Consider the following 17,701-nt stretch of genomic DNA (forward strand, 5'->3'; position numbering starts at 1 on the left):
AGCTCTGATCTGCTTTTGTTCAGCGTGTGCTGTTATGGTACCAGACCAGGCGTCTTGCCATCACATTCCTCCTCGCAGACACCACAAACTGTTCATTCTTAACGCACTAGTTCTAGGTTCAGGTCAAGAGTTTGTTCTCTGGCCTCGTTCCGTGTTCCGTATCAGTGCTGGGATTTCCTTTCTCGAAACATACCAGTAGGAATCATTTTTACGCTACTACTTTGCAAACGGCCTCATTTATCAGCCGTGCGTTTGTGCTGTAGAAGCAGAACGTGGAGGTGTGAAGGTGAGCAGGTGCTTCACGCTCACTGGGAAATTACACTCGCGGCAAATGGACAGGAGGTTTGTTATTATGATGTTGCTGGGATGCAACAAATGGTGTGATGAGGGAAAATGGTCCTGATCCTGATTTTAGAAGTTGTTTTAGAAAGTCTCTCTCTCGCCCGCTCTGTCTGTCTCTCGCCCCCTCTGTCTGTCTCTCGCCCCCTCTGTCTGTCTCTCGCCCGCTCTGTCTGTCTCTCGCCCGCTCTGTCTGTCTCTCGCCCGCTCTGTCTGTCTCTCGCCCGCTCTGTCTGTCTCTCGCCCGCTCTGTCTGTCTCTCGCCCGCTCTGTCTGTCTCTCGCCCGCTCTGTCTGTCTCTCGCCCGCTCTGTCTGTCTCTCGCCCGCTCTGTCTGTCTCTCTCGCCCGCTCTGTCTGTGTCTCTCGCCCCCTCTGTCTGTCTCTCGCCCCCTCTGTCTGTCTCTCGCCCCCTCTGTCTGTCTCTCGCCCCCTCGCCCCCTCTGTCTGTCTCTCGCCCCCTCTGTCTGTCTCTCGCCTGCTCTGTCTGTCTCTCGCTGTCTCTGTCTCTCGCCCGCGCTGTCTCTGTCTCTTGCTCTCTGTCTCGCTCTCTCACTCTCTGCACTAATGTGATCCTGGTTTTAGAAAGTCTCTCTCTCTCTCTCTCTCTCTCTCTCTCTCTCTCTCTCCCTCACACCCCTCAGATTACACCTGGTTTACTGTAGTTTTTTTTTTAAATCTTTGCTTTTATCATTGACATTTAATTTTTTTAATAATACAAAATAAAGAAACATTTTAGAAAGCTATAAAAACAATGAAATAAAACAGCATTAAATAAAATAATTATTAAAAAAAAACAATTAAACAAAACAGCAGTAATAAAAAAAAATTGAAATAAAATCTACATTTATAATATAACGTTCATATGCAAGCGATAAAATTGTCACGGTGTTAAAAGCTAAGCAGAAAAGCTTAGGCTTTAGACCCACACGAGCGAACACGTGACGTGCCAAAGTAAAGACACAGAATGTTGACTTTTTAAAGTCGTTAAACACCTCTATATTTAAATCAGCTCAGTTAGCAGGTCAGCAGCCACACACACGATCAAGAGAATCACTTTACTGAAGTCGGGTCTGGAGCCCACATGTGTAGGTGATGTCAGGAAGCCGTAACAAACAACAGCAATTTGTTCTCATCCAGAAACTAAGCACATGTAGTCTGGCGACTCAATACAGATTTCCTGATGTTCACAAATTCACTCCAAATAAAGTCCCTCTCATGATGAAAGTGACGTATTTGTGTCTTCTTTAGGAAAATAGTGATAAAGATCGGGAAGAAGAAGAAACGCAAGACGGAATCTTCAGACGAGCTGTCGGATGATGAACCGCCGCCTCGACGACCCTCCAAATACGAAGACTCGGTGAGCAGCTGTGTGTGTGTGTGTGTGTGTGTGTGTGTGTGTGTGTGTGTGAGAGAGAGAGAGTAAAGAATTAGTGCAAGATAAGCTTCAGGGTGCACACAAGGGTGCTAAACTCTCTCTCTCGTGTACACACTATATCTCTCTCTCTCATTTCTTAATCTTTCTTATGTCTGTCTTTCTCTATAGGTCCATATCTTTCTGTTCTCTATCTGCTCCTATCATTCCATTTCTGTCCGTATATCTTGCTACCAATCTCTCCGTAGCTTTCACTTGTTTTCTTTGTCTCCTTTTATCTGTTTGTCTATATCTATCTCTCTGACTGTCTGTCTCTCTCTCCCTCCCCACCTCGCTCTCACACTCACACACACACACAAACACACACACACACACTCACACACACACACACACACGATCTAATTATCCACATTAAAGCCCTGAGTGTTAATTAAGGCAGTGTGCTGCTGATGACTCAGTTAGCCTGCCGGAGATAAAGCGACGGCCTTGTCGCTCTGATGCGTTCTGGAAAACATCGAGGCCTGATGGCGACAGCGTCGAGGTCTTTTAGTTGGTCATATGGAGAGTCTCTCCCTCTCTATTAGCTCTCACGCTGACATTTAGGCCACAGATCTATTTAAGGCTCTCAGCCACACTGTACTAGTTTATTAGAGAGGCCTCTTCTGGTGCACACACTGATTGGATGATGTGTGTGTGTGTGGATAAATTAGTCACACATACAAGCACACACACTGTGATTTCTCAAGTTATTGTATCTTTACTAGGATAGGATCACCAATTTAAAATATACCGAATCACTTAACGAAACGAGAATTTAAACACTATAATTTAGAAAATGTTTGCAAGCAAGACAAAAGCAGAAGAAACCCTGATGCCGGAGGAGGAATGGATGAAAAAGACAAAAGCCTGTTCTGATTAATGCTGTATGTAGACTTTAGCCGACTAACGTTAGACTCGGGTACCGTGAAGTGGAACATGACAAAAGTATTATTTATCGCCTTAATTGAGCGTGTGAGGTTGTGTGTAATACGCCATCGTCCTGTCACGCTTGCTGATAATCACAGATTGATGATGGCGTAGCATGTGGCCCTGGGGAGGGAGACGAAGCGGTCGTAGCCAGAACGTGTGACGTATGGACGCTGCCTCAGTACAGGCGAAAATGTCTGAGAAGTTTTGTTGTTTTAGTCTTAGCTAGTCAAGTCAAGACTGTAAATGAGCCTAATGGAGTAATATCTGAGCGCATAAACGTCTTTTGTCTGCATATTGAGTTTTCGCTCCGATAAACAACCCGTCGGTTCGATTCTCAGAATATAAACCTGACCCTCGTACAATCGACGCTACGATACACCAGAGAACGGCTCAACACGCCGCAGTCATTTAAAACCAACCAACCACAGAGACTTTTGTATAGCTGTAATAATTTATAAGCTCACCTTCATCCCAATCCTGTTGTTCTCCTTCTGGATGGAATCATTGCATCATCGTGTCAAATATAAAAATACGATATATATATAGATTTTTTTTTTATCTTTTATCGTGCGTCTTATAGAAGCGTCGGTCAAACAGACAGATAAAGAGGAAGAGGTACGCCGAGGAGCAGGAGGCCCGGCTGTCTGACGAGGAAACGAAGGTCATCGCCAAAGCCAAGAAGATCAACGCGAGCGCTCCGAAAGAGCCTAAAGTACAGCTGTTTGTGGTGAGAACCATTTCATTCTAAGGGCTAGAGATATGTTTATGTTTATATGATCTTGATAACAGCACGAGACACTTTAGTACTGTGAAATTTTACACACACACACACACACACACACACACACAAAATAAAAACCAGGAACCAATTGGAGTTTAAGTACATCTTATGTTTTTTTTTTTTGTATGTTATTTTATTTCAACTTAATAAATAAATAAAAAAATAAATATGCAGTTAACTTTGAACAAAACGGTCGCTTTCGGTCGACGCGTCTTGTTACGTACACTAGTTGAGTTGTTTTTGGTTTCGTTCAGGAGAATCCCAGTGAGGAAGAAGGTGCTGTGGTGGATAAAATTATGGCCTCTCGCAAAGCAAAGAAGGAGGTACCGTTAAAAACCATAACATTTAATCAGCTTAATAAAATAAACATCAAAAATACAGTGTATTGTGTTGGTGTTTAGTTTCCACGTGATGTTAAAGACACATTTTATTTGATTAAACCATTTATTTGTGTTCTTCCTATAACAGGTGTCTTCAGGGGTTGTGGTTGAAGTGGAAGAGTATTTTGTAAAATATAAAAACTAGTAAGTTGTGTTTTTTTCCCTTCTTTTTCTCTTTCCATAATGATGACGAAGATGATGATTGAGATGATGATGATGATGATGATGATGATGATGAGTATTTTACTTCCATTTGCCTTTGAAGTCCTTAAACACAAAATGCAGTCCTGGCTCTGTTATTATAGAAAGTACAACCTGAGCACCGCTTCTGTTAGAAACTCAGAATCGATGCATACCCACGTATCCGAACGTCTACTTACCGTTTCAGAGACGTTCTCGGCTACGATCGGCTCTTTCCTAATTAAAGCAAATTAAATTCCTCGCTGTTTTAATGTTAATAACGTGTAATCTGCCTACACGAGCCTGAGCCCATACATAAGGCAGGATCAGAAAGCTGTTGACTGCGAGCTGCCGTGTTTACGCACGAAAATGCAAATGTATTTTTCTTTTCTTATTGTGCGCGTGTGTGCGCGTGTGTGTGTGTGTGTGTGTGTGTGTGTGCGCGTGTGTGTGTGCAGCTCTTATCTGCATTGTGAGTGGGCAACCGAGCAGCAGCTGGAGAAGGACAAGAGGATCCAACAGAAAATCAAGCGCTTCAAGATTAAACAGGCTCAAAGAGCGCACTTCTTCGCCGACGTACGCATTTTTCTTTGTGTTTTTGCTCCCTTTTCATTTGGTTTACTGATTTAAAATGTTTTTTTTTTGGGGGGGGTTTAAAGGGTCGGTCTAGTTTAGCCACCACCATCCAGTATATTTTTGCTAATCATTTAAGTGCAGTATTTTTTTTTTAATTCACAAGCTAAACTTTTAATTTTGTAAAGGCACCAGAGCAACGTCCATAAAGTACCGAATAAGCCGCGTCCCTTCACACCAGGGTCGGTTCGGTTCTTTGCTAAGACGTGAGAATGGTTTATAGGCATTAATGTTCGTTTATTTTACCAGGTCAAATACATGTTTATAGGTGCAATAATAAAGCGGTAGTCAAGAAAATTGAGAGTTTGAATACCGACGTTGTTCCCAGTGCATTCTGGGTAGAAGAGATGTTCAGGACAGTCTTCGTTGTCTGCGAGCACAAGAACACGCTTAGCTAGCTAGCGAGCGAGAATTACCAAACGACCGAAATGTGAGAAAACGACACCAATAGAACAGAACGTCGCTTCAGACGGACTAAGTTTGTTTTCCAAAGAATAATCTGGCGCTTTTAAGGCACTGGGACTAGTGAGTACGGGGTTATTTAAGACACAGCACTCGATCGGGTGGCTACCGGTCAGAAATGAACTCTACAGGAAAGGAAATCTTACGGAGACACGGCGACGGTGGTCGACGTGAGTGTTAGTGCTTCAGGCATCCTGTAATAATCACTCTCTGTGTGTGTGTTTAGATGGAGGAGGATCCGTTTAATCCTGATTACGTAGAAGTGGACAGAGTCCTGGAGGTCTCATACTGCGAGGACAAGGACACTGGAGAGGTAACGTTTCTATTGAGGCTGTGATCGTTACTTGTGAGATTTGGTACACAAGCATGCGTAAAGTGTCTCAAAAATCTTGTTGACACCCTGGAGCAGATCCAAATTGTTGCATTAGGAGCAAAGCACTGAGCCTTACATTAACGCTGCTTTCATTGTAAGCTTTCAGGTTTTTAATTGTTCTCAAAAAGCGGTTCAGAAAGACGCACACGATCTCTGTGTCTGGCCCCATCATTGTATCTCATCACAACAATAATATTATTTTCTCACGTGATTGGTCTCTGGATTCGTTTCATCCGTGCAAAGTCCAACCACTTTCTTTATGCTTCTCGCTCTCATTTATTTGTTTCATTGTTTCATCATTGCTTATTTTGTGGTAAAAATTAAAAAGATTTCTGAATTGCTGGTGAGGCATTGGGCCTTATATAGTGTGTGTGTGTGTGTGTGTGTGTGTGTGTGTGTGTGTGTAGCCGGTGGTGTACTACCTGGTGAAATGGTGCTCGTTGCCATATGAAGACAGCACTTGGGAACTAAAGGAAGATGTGGATCAGAGTAAAATTGTGGAGTTTGAGCAGCTGCAGGCAGCGAGACCAGACTCTAGAAGACTTGTGAGTCTCTCTCTCTTCCCCCTCCCCCCCCTCTCTCTTTCTCTCCCACCCTCTATCATTGTCTCTCTCCCTCTCCGTCTCCTTGTCTGTCTCACCCTTCTTCCCCCCGTCTGTCTCTCACCCCCTCTTCCTCTCTCTCGCTCTCTCTCCCCCTGTCTGTCCCCCCTCTCTCCCCATCTCTCTCTCTCCCCCTCTCTCTCTCCCTCCCTCTCTCCCCATCTCCCCCCCCCCCTCTCTTGTTCTTTCAGTCCCTGTCTCTTACAGCCACAGTTTCACTTCCTGTTTCTCTCTCAGTTTAGTTGCTCTAATATATAAGCCACACTTTAGACCTGTTGAATAAACCCGAGCCTCTGCCTGTCTAACACCACTGTCCTTCCCACCCGTCACTCCTCCGTGTCTTCAGGAGCGCCCCCCAGCGAGTCACTGGAAGAAGCTGGGGCAGTCGAGGGAGTACCGGAACGGGAACAGTCTCAGGGAATACCAGCTGGAGGGCGTCAACTGGCTGCTCTTCAACTGGTATAACAGGTCAGTGATGTTTTCTCAGCATATAGGGCGTGGTGCTGTACAGGGTATGAAGGTATAGATCATGAAGCAAAACTCACACAGAGTCTCAATGTCTCACGTTCCACTGAGGTTATTATAACCAGTGGAAAATGATGTTTAGATGATTAGTGATCCTCTGGAGATGTAAACTATTTACAGTCCCCACATGGGCATCCTACATTTTCTGCGACTCCTAAACCATCACATGCTGCATTTTACAACCCACAGATTGCTGTAACATGTTAAACATTTTATCGTACACCATATAGCCAAACGTTTGTAGACCTTCACAGTGACGTTTTCTCTTTTTTGTTTTTAAATATCGCTTTCCAGTTCATTTGTGAAATAACCGGATAAAAACGAACAGGAAGGTTCTCTCGTGATAAAGTCGAGAGGTTTCCGCTACACTGTTAATGCCACTTTCCAGAGTTTTAAATGTAGCATTGAGCTACTAATAACTGTAATATTCCCAGACCACGTCTAGCGGTTTCTCTCTCTCTCTCTCTCTCTCACTCACTCACACACACACACACACACACACACACACACACACACACACACTCCAGATACCTGTTATTTTAATTCTTTGGCTTACATTCAAAGTTGTATAATGATTATTTACATACTGGAGCTGTGTTGGAAAGCAGGAAGTGTGTACAAAGTCGAATGTTTTGTCATAATAATAAGCACAAAATGTTTGGAGGTGTTATTTCATCTCAGAATTTGCTGAGGTGTTTGTTATTGAGCAGTGTCCAGGAGCAAGATGGAGTGTGTGTGTGTGTGTGTGTGTGTGTGTGTGTGTGTGTGTGCGCGTGCACGCAAGAGTTTCTCAGGGCAGGCAGGGGTACTCACTCACTCACTCAGACACACACACACAGGGATAGATGTGGATCCGGGCACCAGATTGTTAAGTAGTGCGGAAGAGGATCCGGTGGAGCGTGAAGCTGACGGCATGTCTGATCCCACATGCCAGACACACACACACACACACACACACACACACACACAAACCGCAAAGTCATGCACACACCCCATCTTATTTTATACAGACTTACTTGGAAAAGCAGAGACACGATGCGATTTCACACCCATTGTTCCTTTTAGCAAAGCTGCCGAGGGCGTTCGGAGCAGGAACATTAACACCTCGGTGGAGAATTTCTGTTTTTAAAGACCTCGCTGTCCTTTATGACCAGATTTATAAACTCGGAGAGCCGAAGAGACGTCACGAATGTTTAGAACCGTCGTAGTAAGTGACGGCTGTTTTTTTGTGAAAGTTTTACAAGATTTATCAGCCACCAGAGCGAGTTGAGTTTAACCTCCTAGCACTCAGTGTTGTTTATATTCCTATAACTGCACCTCCTCAGGTGTTTGATCACTTACTGTATTCCTTTCATGCACAATAATCACCGTAAATTGAAGCTCAATTTAAGGTGATGTAAAGCAAAAAAATTAATTAAACTAATAATAATTTCAAAACATCACTTCAGTCTAGTATTTAAACATTTTAAAGAGTTTCTGTATTTTTGTTTTTAAATGATTTATGCACGAAAGAGTCCGATAATTATTTTCTTGCTTCTCTCTCTTTCTCTCTCGCTTTCAGGCGTAACTGTATCTTGGCTGACGAGATGGGTTTGGGGAAAACCATCCAGTCGATCACGTTCTTGCACGAGATCCACTCCAACGGGATCAAAGGGCCTTTTCTGATCATTGCACCACTCTCCACTATCGCTAACTGGGAGCGAGAGTTCCGCACGTGGACCCACCTCAACGTCATCGTCTATCACGGCAGCGCCCTCAGCCGCCAGATGCTGCAGCAATACGAGATGTACTTCCGAGACTCTCAGGTTGGCGCACACACACACGCGCACGTGCACACACATTCTCTTAACCTACAAATGTGCACTCGTGAGTCATAGAACAGTGACTGTGACAGGAAGATGGTACACTCAGTCGTCTGTGTTAATGTTTCGTGTGTGTGTGTTGGAGAGAGACTGAATTGTGACAGATTTGGATTGTGTGATGCACAGTGGGGTTTGTCAGCTCTTAGTTTGAGGTTTACCCTCAAAATCACATCCTGTCAAGCAGAGGCTGAATAGACATATTTCATTTGCCTGGTTTCACATCCCTTAATATGGTTTATTTTCTTGCTTGTTTTTCTTTGCCTATCACTTTGTCTTTTTTCCGTCTCCTTATGGCACTTAAATTTTTTTTAAATCTTCTCTCTCTCTCTCTCTGTCTGTCTGTCTGTGTCTCTCGCTTTCTCTTCTCTCTGTCTGTCTCTCTCACTCTCTCTCTCTGTCTGTGTGTTTCTCTCTCGCTTTCTCTTTCTCTCTGTCTCTCTCCTCTCCCTCTCTCTCTCTCTCTCTCCTCTCTGTCTGTCTCTTTTCTCTCTGTCTCTTTTCTCTCTCTCTCTCTCTCTCTCTCTCTCTCTCTCTCTCTCTCTCTCTCTCTCTCTCTCTCTCTGTCTGTCTGTCTCTCTCTCTGTCTGTCTGTCTCTCTCTCTCTCTCTGTCTGTCTCTCTCTTCTCTCTGTCTGTCTCTCTGTCTGTCTGTGTCTCTCGCTTTCTCTTCTCTCTGTCTGTCTCTCTCTCACTCTCTCTGTCTGTCTGTGTTTCGCTTTCTCTTTCTCTCTCTCTCTTCTCTGTCTCTCTCTCTCTCTCTCTCTCTCTCTCTCTCTCCCGTGCCCACCTCACAGGGCCGTGTGGTGAAAGGTGCATACCGTTTTCAGGCGGTCATCACAACGTTTGAGATGATTTTAGGAGGCTGTCCGGAGCTCAACGCGATCGACTGGCGCTGCGTGATTATAGACGAAGCTCATCGTCTGAAAAACAAGAACTGCAAGCTGCTGGAGGGCTTCAAACTTATGCGCCTGGTATAAAAACATAGACACGTCTTTGACACGGTCTTTAAGCTTATTGTTCTGTTCGTTTTCCATCTTTGACGTGTTGCATTTTGACCTTTAGGAGCATAAAGTGTTGTTGACCGGTACACCGCTTCAGAACACTGTGGAGGAGCTGTTCAGTCTGCTGCATTTCTTAGAGCCCACAAGGTTCCCCTCTGAAAGTACCTTCATGCAGGAGTTTGGAGACTTGAAGACTGAGGAACAGGTATGTGTGTGGTTGTGAATGTGAATGATAAAGGTGTGTTTGAGGGCAAGGCTGCCTGTGTGTGATGTGTGAGGATGTCTGAGGGGAATAGTGAGAGTGTGTGTGAAGTGCCTACAAGGTGTGTGTGTGTGTGTGTAGGTCCAGAAGCTGCAGGCTATACTGAAGCCGATGATGCTTCGCCGCCTGAAGGAGGACGTTGAGAAGAAGCTGGCTCCTAAAGAAGAGACTATTATCGAGGTGGAGCTCACCAACATCCAGAAGAAATACTACCGTGCCATTTTGGAGAAGAATTTCTCCTTTCTGGCCAAAGGAGCCGGCCAAGCCAACGTCCCCAACCTGGTTAATACCATGATGGAACTGAGGAAATGCTGCAACCATCCCTACCTCATCAAGGGTAATATTATGTGATTATTATGTCATGTGATTTATACGTTTTCAGTTACCGACCAGCTCGTGCATACACTATATGACCAAAGGTTTTTGGAAACCTGACCATCTTTCTCAAAACACACACACGAATTGTAGGCACCTCACACACACACACACACGGACCCTCACCGTACCCCTTAGACATCCTCACGCTTTACACGCAGGCAGCCGTGCCCCAAAACCGTTGCCACAAAGTCAGAGACGCAATTGTATAGAATGTGTGTGTAAACTGCAGCATCTCTCAGATGCCCTGACCAACACTGACTGCACACCGGAACTCCCCCAACACCAGGGCCTGATCTCATCCATCCTCTTATGTCTGAACAAGTTAAATTCCTAGAGCCATACTTCAAAATCTAGTGGAAAACCTTCCCAGAAGAGTGGAGCTTATTTATAACAGCAGAAGCGTTCACATGCGTTCATGTAACACTTGGTCATGTAGTTTAACCACCTGATATTTTTTTTTTCCTCTTTATTTATGGCTTTCTTTCTTTGGTCTTGTTTTTCATGCTTTCTTTCTTTCGTGAATACCTTTTCAAGCTCGTTTACTTTGCTAATTCCTCTCGCCTTCTGTTTTATTCATGCCTTTTTTTCTTATGTCGAAACCCGTCAACACACACACACACACACCTTGAACCGCAAAATCATGTGCGTGTCCTCCCAAATAGGTGCGGAGGAGAAGATCCTGGAGGATTTTCGTGAGGTGTACAGTCCATCGGCCCTGGACTTCCACCTGCAGGCCATGGTGCAGTCTGCCGGCAAACTCGTCCTCATCGACAAGCTGCTTCCTAAAATGAAGGCCGGCGGCCACAAAGTGCTCATCTTCTCTCAGATGGTGCGCTGCCTCGACATCCTCGAAGACTACCTCATCCAGAGACGGTACGTAGATTTTGTTTACACACAGTGTGAAACGTGTAACGTGCCCCCTGGTGGATGTGTTTAGAAGCGCAGGCACCTAAAATCTAGAATGGTCTGGACCGGCTAATTAGATATCGCGTGTTCGTATTCGTGAGTCTGTGCCTATGGCGATAGAGACGATTGGCAGGTGTAGCTCTGGTTCAGTCGGCGGGTACAGACACTCAGGAGAGCTCACATCAGACATGGAAAATGCCTGAAGCACTGAACAGCCTGAAGTAGGTCAGAGGGAGGAAGAGAGATATGGCAAAGCAAAAGAATAGAGGGTTGTTTTTGTTTGCTACGGTGGTGGTTTATTTATTTATTTATTACTCTCTCAAAGTTTTTCGATGTATTGCTCGAGCTTTATCCCTTAAAGGAATTACACAGATTTTATGAACCTGCTCCAACTTTTCAAATATTAGTCTCTTTATTTAAATGCGTTCACTATTAATCTGAGCTTTTTCTCCTTGGATCTTTTCACTAACAGAACACACATTATGTCCAGGTCAATGTTATTTATCATCTTTCTTGTTATTGATTAATTCATTTCAAGCGACCGGTCCAACAGACCATAACTAAAAGAGGTCCAGTCAGAAATAGAACAGCTTTCATCGTGGCCAAAGTTACGGACAGCCGATCGTAAGATTCTGACGCGATTGTGAAACATCCCAGTAAAGATGTAGTCCCCTATTTTCTGATATAATAAGCTCCGATCTTCTGGGAAAGGTTTCTGCTAGATGTTGGAGTGTTGCTGTGGGGACTTGTGCTTATTCATCCGCTTGACTATTAGTGAGATCAGGCACCGATGTTGGGTGATGAGCTGCAGTTGATGTTCCACTAAAGTCTGGGCTCTGTGCAGGACACTCGAGTTGTTTCACACCATGTCTTCATGAAGCTCGCTTTATGCACAAGTGCGTTGTTCGGGCCTCTTAGTTCCAGTGAAGGGAAATTGCGAAGCTACAGCATACAAAAGTTGTGTTTCCAACTTTGAGGATATGGTTTTTAAGCATGGTTTTTTTAATGGTTTTTATGGTCTTTAGTCAAGAGTCAAGAAGCTTTTATTGTCATTTCAACCATATATAGCTGTAGCAGTACACGGTGACATGAGACCATGTTTCATGTGTTACATAAAACAAAGACGGAGATAAGGACTTAAGTAAGTAGTCCTAGATACAAAAAGTGCATCTGTGCAACCTGGGGTAAACAGTGCAGGACAAGACCGACAGGACGGTGCAGGACAAGACCGACAGGACGGTGCAGGACAAGACCGACAGGACGGTGCAGGACAAGACCGACAGGACGGTGCAGGACAAGACCGACAGGACGGTGCAGGACAAGACCGACAGGACGGTGCAGGACGGGACACGACAGTGCAGGACAAATAACACAAGACTTTACACAAAAGAGGATTTAAGACACAATTTTCATAACTTGGACTGGCTTGTCAGTGCTTGACACTCATCTTGGACTTTGACATCCTGACTTTTCCTTTCTTTTTTAAAACATTTCCTTCCTCATGTGTACATTTCTAACATACGTTAGTTGCTCAGGTAGTGATTTGAGTCAAAACGGGGTGAAAATAAAAGAAATCTTTATTTTACATGTAATGTTCGAGGCAATTGCTGGCACTGAAAACCTTTCAAACCTATAAGCGGCTAATGATCTGTTTGCGTGTCTGTGTGTTTAGATACCTCTATGAACGGATAGATGGGCGTGTGCGTGGAAACCTTCGCCAGGCCGCGATAGACCGCTTCAGTAAGCCCGACTCCGACCGCTTCGTCTTTCTGTTGTGCACGAGAGCGGGAGGCCTGGGCATTAACCTCACCGCTGCTGATACCTGCATCATCTTTGACTCGGATTGGAACCCTCAAAATGACCTGCAGGTACACACACACACACACACACAGAGAGAGAGAGCATCAAGGTAGTCATTAATGCCAGCAAGTTAGCCTGGCAACTTAACCACAAGGTGACAATTATCCACAGAGGCGAGTATAAATTACCATTTAGAAAATTATTTTAATGGAACTTCATTTGAAAATCAGATCAGCCTTACAAATTATTCCACCTAGGGGTTGGGGTTAGGGTTAGACACATGAATGTTCATGAATTCTGTTATTACACGTACATTCAATTCATTTCTTTTTTTTTTCCCCCCTCAAGGCTCAGGCTCGATGCCACAGAATCGGCCAGAACAAGGCGGTGAAGGTGTACCGACTCATCACACGCAACTCGTACGAGCGGGAGATGTTCGACAGGGCCAGCCTCAAACTGGGTCTGGATAAAGCCGTGCTGCAGAGCATGAGCGGGAGGGACAACAGTCTCGGAGGAGGAGGGGTATGAAATCAACGTCTTAAGTCAGCTCACGTATCACGTTCTCGTGACACATCGTCATAAAGTCGCTAACCTGAAAATCCGAACCTCCTGCTTTCTCGCCTTCCTGTAGACGCTCCAGCAGCAGCTCTCTAAGAAAGAGATCGAAGACCTGTTGAGGCGCGGCGCGTACGGCGCGCTCATGGACGAGGAAGACGAGGGCGCCAAGTTCTGCGAGGAAGATATCGACCAGATCCTGCAACGCAGAACCAAAACCATCACCATCGAGTCGGAAGGACGGGGGTCCACTTTCGCCAAGGTTTTTATTCTTAATTTGTTTTTAAATGCTTGTACCGTCTGCGAGGCCCAATTTCGAGTCATAAATCAGATGCGTTCGGAATCCAAATAAAACGCGATCCTAATAAAACAACAAAACTGTCCGGAAAGTTAGGTTTTGAGCCACAGTAGTTGGTCGATGCCCAGAATTTGCTCTTGATAATTAATCTAGACTGTAATTAACATCCTTTCCTGAGTTTAAACACCGAGTATTTAATTTATTATTCGGTTCATTTGAGCCAGAACATTAAATCCACCTGCCGATGGTGAGATGTCTGTCTGGTGGGCGGCAGGTGCCAGTTTCTCACCCTAATTTTAAGACAGACAGGAAGGAAACACCTACCGATGCACACGAATAACGTCATGTTTTACATCTCCGTCAAATCATCACGCTAAGGTTGTTGCTGTATTTCTATTTTTATTTTTTTGAGCCATCAAACAGAAGTTTCTTATGAACTCACTCTCTGTTTTCTGAGCATAAAATAAACAACTTAATGAAAGTAAAACTGCCTGTTTCTTGGGATACCTGGGCTACCAGTTTAAAAGCAATAGGAGGAATTAGAGAGAAGATTTGCTTTCAGTTTTGCTTTTGCCAGGTTCACATAGGTGATATTTAACTCTCAGAATAAATACATCCCGAAAGCATGAGCCTCGGAGCGTAACACTCGCGGTCTCTTGTTTCTCGGAAAAAATATAAAATAGAAGTGCTCATGCTTAGTGTGAGAAGTGATGTACAGTGGTGTACAACATTCTAACGCCGTGCCTCGTTTCTGATCACATAGGAAAGTTCCCATGTCTGTAATGTCTCACTTATGGTGCGAGATTTTTTTTTAGGGAAAAAAAAAACAAAACAAATGTTTTTGTTTTAATTTGTGATACTCACTTACATGCTTATGTCTCTGAATTTAGGCCAGTTTTGTAGCCTCTGGGAATCGCACAGACATTTCTCTGGACGATCCTAACTTCTGGGATAAATGGGCGAAAAAGGCCGAGATCGACATGGACACCGTTAACGGCAGAGTGAGTGGAAACGAAGAAGGGGTGTCATGATATTAAATTGTATTAAATATCCTGAAGTTGATTTTTCCTTGATTTTTTGATTTTATTTATATGATTTTATTTCCTGCGATCCAATTCCGCATCCTCTTTTCGTCTGTTGTCCGTTTTTGAATCTTGACGTAATTATAAAGTTTTAATTCGAAACTTTTTGTCAAGTCGCTATCGAGATTTTATAAAGGGGTTTGATCTTATTTTTTTTGTAACAGTTTCATTTATAAAAAAAAAAAAAAGTACATTTTCCTATATATAGGAAAAGGTATAGTTTAGTCCATAATATTACTGATTGTGTTCTATTAACTTTAGTAAACATAATAGATTTATTAGTCTTTTTGTTTCGGATAAAATCTCTACAAATGCAGCGGACAAATAATGCCGTGTGATTAATCTTTAGTGTCTAAATGTTTTATTTTTGTATCTCTCTTGATTTTCTCTGTCTCGCTCTTTCCTCCCTGACCCACAGAACAGCCTGGTGATCGACACGCCGAGAGTAAGGAAACAGACGCGGCCGTTCAGCGCGACGAAAGACGAACTGGCTGAACTGTCAGAAGGCGAGAGCAGCGGAGACGATAAGCCCAAACTACGGCGGCCGCACGACCGCCTCAACAGCTACGGCCGCACCGAGTGCTTCAGGGTAGAGAAGAACCTTTTGGTCTACGGGTGAGTGCCGTTCTTCACGTTATTATTTAACCCTCTCTTACAGAAGGTACAAAACCTGGGAACGAGCGAGAAGAAATGAAGCTGTGTGAATCGTGTTTAGTGTTAGGCATCAAATAAACATTAGAAAGATATTTATAAGGAATAAGTAAATAAATAGTAATGAAAATAGTACACACTGTTATTAGGAAGTAAGCGTGAAGAACTTGTGTAACGGACGGTTGTAAGTCTTGATGATCGGATGTTTAACGCTGTCGCTAGTAAGGATGGACGTGAATCCTGCCTCGAGTGGTAACAGCATTACTTCCTGTTTAGGTGGGGCAGATGGAGAGACATCCTCCAGCACGGCCGCTTTAAGAAGCAGCTGAGCGAGAGAGACGTGGAGTGGATCTGTAGAGCGCTGCTCGCCTACTGCCTGGTGCACTACAGGGGAGACGACAAGATCAAGAGTTTCATGTGGGACCTGATCGCGCCTACCGAGGACGGCAGGACCAAAGAACTCCAGAACCACTTGGGTACCGAAGCTCTTGACACTGTGAACCTCAGCACTGCTAATGGAGCAAACAGACAAGTATTCATTACGTGTTGTTATTTTCCACGTCAGGACTCTCCACACCAGTTCCCCGGGGCAGGAAGGGGAAGAAGATGAAGACTCAGTCCAGTGGGTTTGACATTCAGAAAGCAGAGTGGATCAGGAAGCACAACCCGGAGCACATGTTGTCTGATGACGGATACAAAAAGCATCTCAAGCATCACTGTAACAAGTACGTGCATTTTTAATGTCGTTTTGTCCTTTTATACTGCCACCTAGTGGACGACACGTCTGAATAGTCACCCATGTATATTAGCAGGGGGAAAAAAACTCCTAGCATTTCTTGAATTCCGTACATTAACCTAAAACACCGATAAGACTTCTGGGCTTCGGGAACCATTTCAGAAGAATCTAAACATAACGATTTAAACACGACGGCTACAGTGACTTTTTTTTATCCCATCAAGAAATCCAGCTTTCCATGTCATGAGATTTCTGTTTTTTTTTTTTTTTTTTTTTTTGTTTTTTTTTAATGCATGAAGTCAGTACACTTAAACGATTTTAACACAAAAAGAACAGTTTGTTTACCATTTCCTTTTGTTCTATATCATTCGCACACAAAGCACGGGTGTTTAGTTTCGATTTTGCTTCTGAATCCGTCTGACTTTGAGCGTTTTGAAAAAGTGTGCGTGAGATTTTTCTGTTGGCTGTGCCACATTAATGCCTAGTAAGTTCTCTATTGTTTATTTCAGGGAGAGACACACTAGCTCTGCTTATGTCTGTGTTTTCCCTCAGGGTTGGAATGCCACTAATGTCAGACTCTGCTGTTTGTGTGTGTGTGTGTGCGCGCGTACGTGTGTGTGTGTGTGCGCGTGCGTGTGTGTGTGTGCGTGCGCGCATGCACCCGCTTTTCAGTACTTTTGCTTAGGTGATTAAAAGTTTGTAAAAATGTTGAATGATTGATATGATTGTTGATTAATTTTCTATACCAGCAGCTCTGACATTTATATAGTACACAACATACACAAGGACTAGTAACAGTCAGAGATGGCTCTATATGTATATTTATATAGATGAAAAGCACAGTGTCGTACAAGTTATAGGCTAATTGCTCCACAAATTGCTGGTATAAAAGGGTGTTATTGTGCGGTTCCATACCACATTTCAGGATGTGGTAGCAGTGACTTTATATCTGCGTCACACCGCTCTGTCACTGATTATTTTCCTATAGCAGCATGAACCCATTTTAATGTCTTCCATGTAAAATGGCAAAAAAAAAAAAACAGCTCGCATAAATGCTGGTTAGTCCACGCTGTTCATTTTATTGTTGTGTAGGAGAAAGGAGCACAAACTGATGGTGAATTCTCTCTCTCTGTCTCTCTCTCTCTCTCATGTGTAGGGTGTTGTTGAGAGTGAGAATGCTGTACTATCTGAAACAGGAGCTTATTGGTTCTCAGTGCCAGAAAGTGCTGGAAGGAGTTGAAGCAAGGTGAGTCCTGACCTTTCTTGTCTGTGCAAAACCTGCCTGCACAAAAAACTATTGTTTTTGTATCGCTGTTCTCTCTCTCTCTCTCTCTCTCTCTCTCTCTCTCTCTCTCTCTCTCTAATAAATATATATATATATATAGTGTGTATGTATGTGTGAGATTTGAAAATTAATCATCACTTAACGTTAATTATTATCCGAGGTTTTGTCCTTGTGTTGTTGGGCGTTACAGAGGTCAGAGTTGACGCCATCTGCTGTTCTTGTACAAAACTACAGCTTCTAAATATCATTTCCACACACGGGTCAATTAA

The 17,701-nt window shown here is 43.7% G+C and overlaps 1 protein-coding gene across 9 annotated transcripts in view; it reads left to right on the forward strand.

Annotated features, from left to right (window-relative positions):
- Nucleotides 1-17,701, forward strand: part of chd9 (chromodomain helicase DNA binding protein 9) — a 68,590-nt gene that overhangs the window by 40,195 nt on the left and 10,694 nt on the right. For 8 of the 9 annotated variants that reach the window (XM_060859042.1, XM_060859044.1, XM_060859046.1 and 5 more), the window contains 21 exons: nt 1,589-1,697; nt 3,262-3,408; nt 3,717-3,785; nt 3,931-3,986; nt 4,481-4,598; nt 5,344-5,430; nt 5,898-6,035; nt 6,439-6,560; nt 8,179-8,422; nt 9,273-9,449; nt 9,541-9,684; nt 9,823-10,078; nt 10,782-10,992; nt 12,698-12,893; nt 13,174-13,347; nt 13,457-13,642; nt 14,569-14,679; nt 15,179-15,375; nt 15,688-15,887; nt 15,977-16,136; nt 17,304-17,393. In XM_060859042.1, the coding sequence (XP_060715025.1) occupies nt 1,589-1,697; nt 3,262-3,408; nt 3,717-3,785; nt 3,931-3,986; nt 4,481-4,598; nt 5,344-5,430; nt 5,898-6,035; nt 6,439-6,560; nt 8,179-8,422; nt 9,273-9,449; nt 9,541-9,684; nt 9,823-10,078; nt 10,782-10,992; nt 12,698-12,893; nt 13,174-13,347; nt 13,457-13,642; nt 14,569-14,679; nt 15,179-15,375; nt 15,688-15,887; nt 15,977-16,136; nt 17,304-17,393 (3,192 nt within the window). The remainder of the gene's footprint in view (nt 1-1,588; nt 1,698-3,261; nt 3,409-3,716; nt 3,786-3,930; nt 3,987-4,480; nt 4,599-5,343; nt 5,431-5,897; nt 6,036-6,438; nt 6,561-8,178; nt 8,423-9,272; nt 9,450-9,540; nt 9,685-9,822; nt 10,079-10,781; nt 10,993-12,697; nt 12,894-13,173; nt 13,348-13,456; nt 13,643-14,568; nt 14,680-15,178; nt 15,376-15,687; nt 15,888-15,976; nt 16,137-17,303; nt 17,394-17,701) is intronic. The other variant, XM_060859045.1, reaches the window with a different exon arrangement.

This window comes from Tachysurus vachellii, chromosome 23 (genome assembly GCF_030014155.1).
Source record: "Tachysurus vachellii isolate PV-2020 chromosome 23, HZAU_Pvac_v1, whole genome shotgun sequence".
NCBI lineage: Eukaryota > Metazoa > Chordata > Actinopteri > Siluriformes > Bagridae > Tachysurus > Tachysurus vachellii.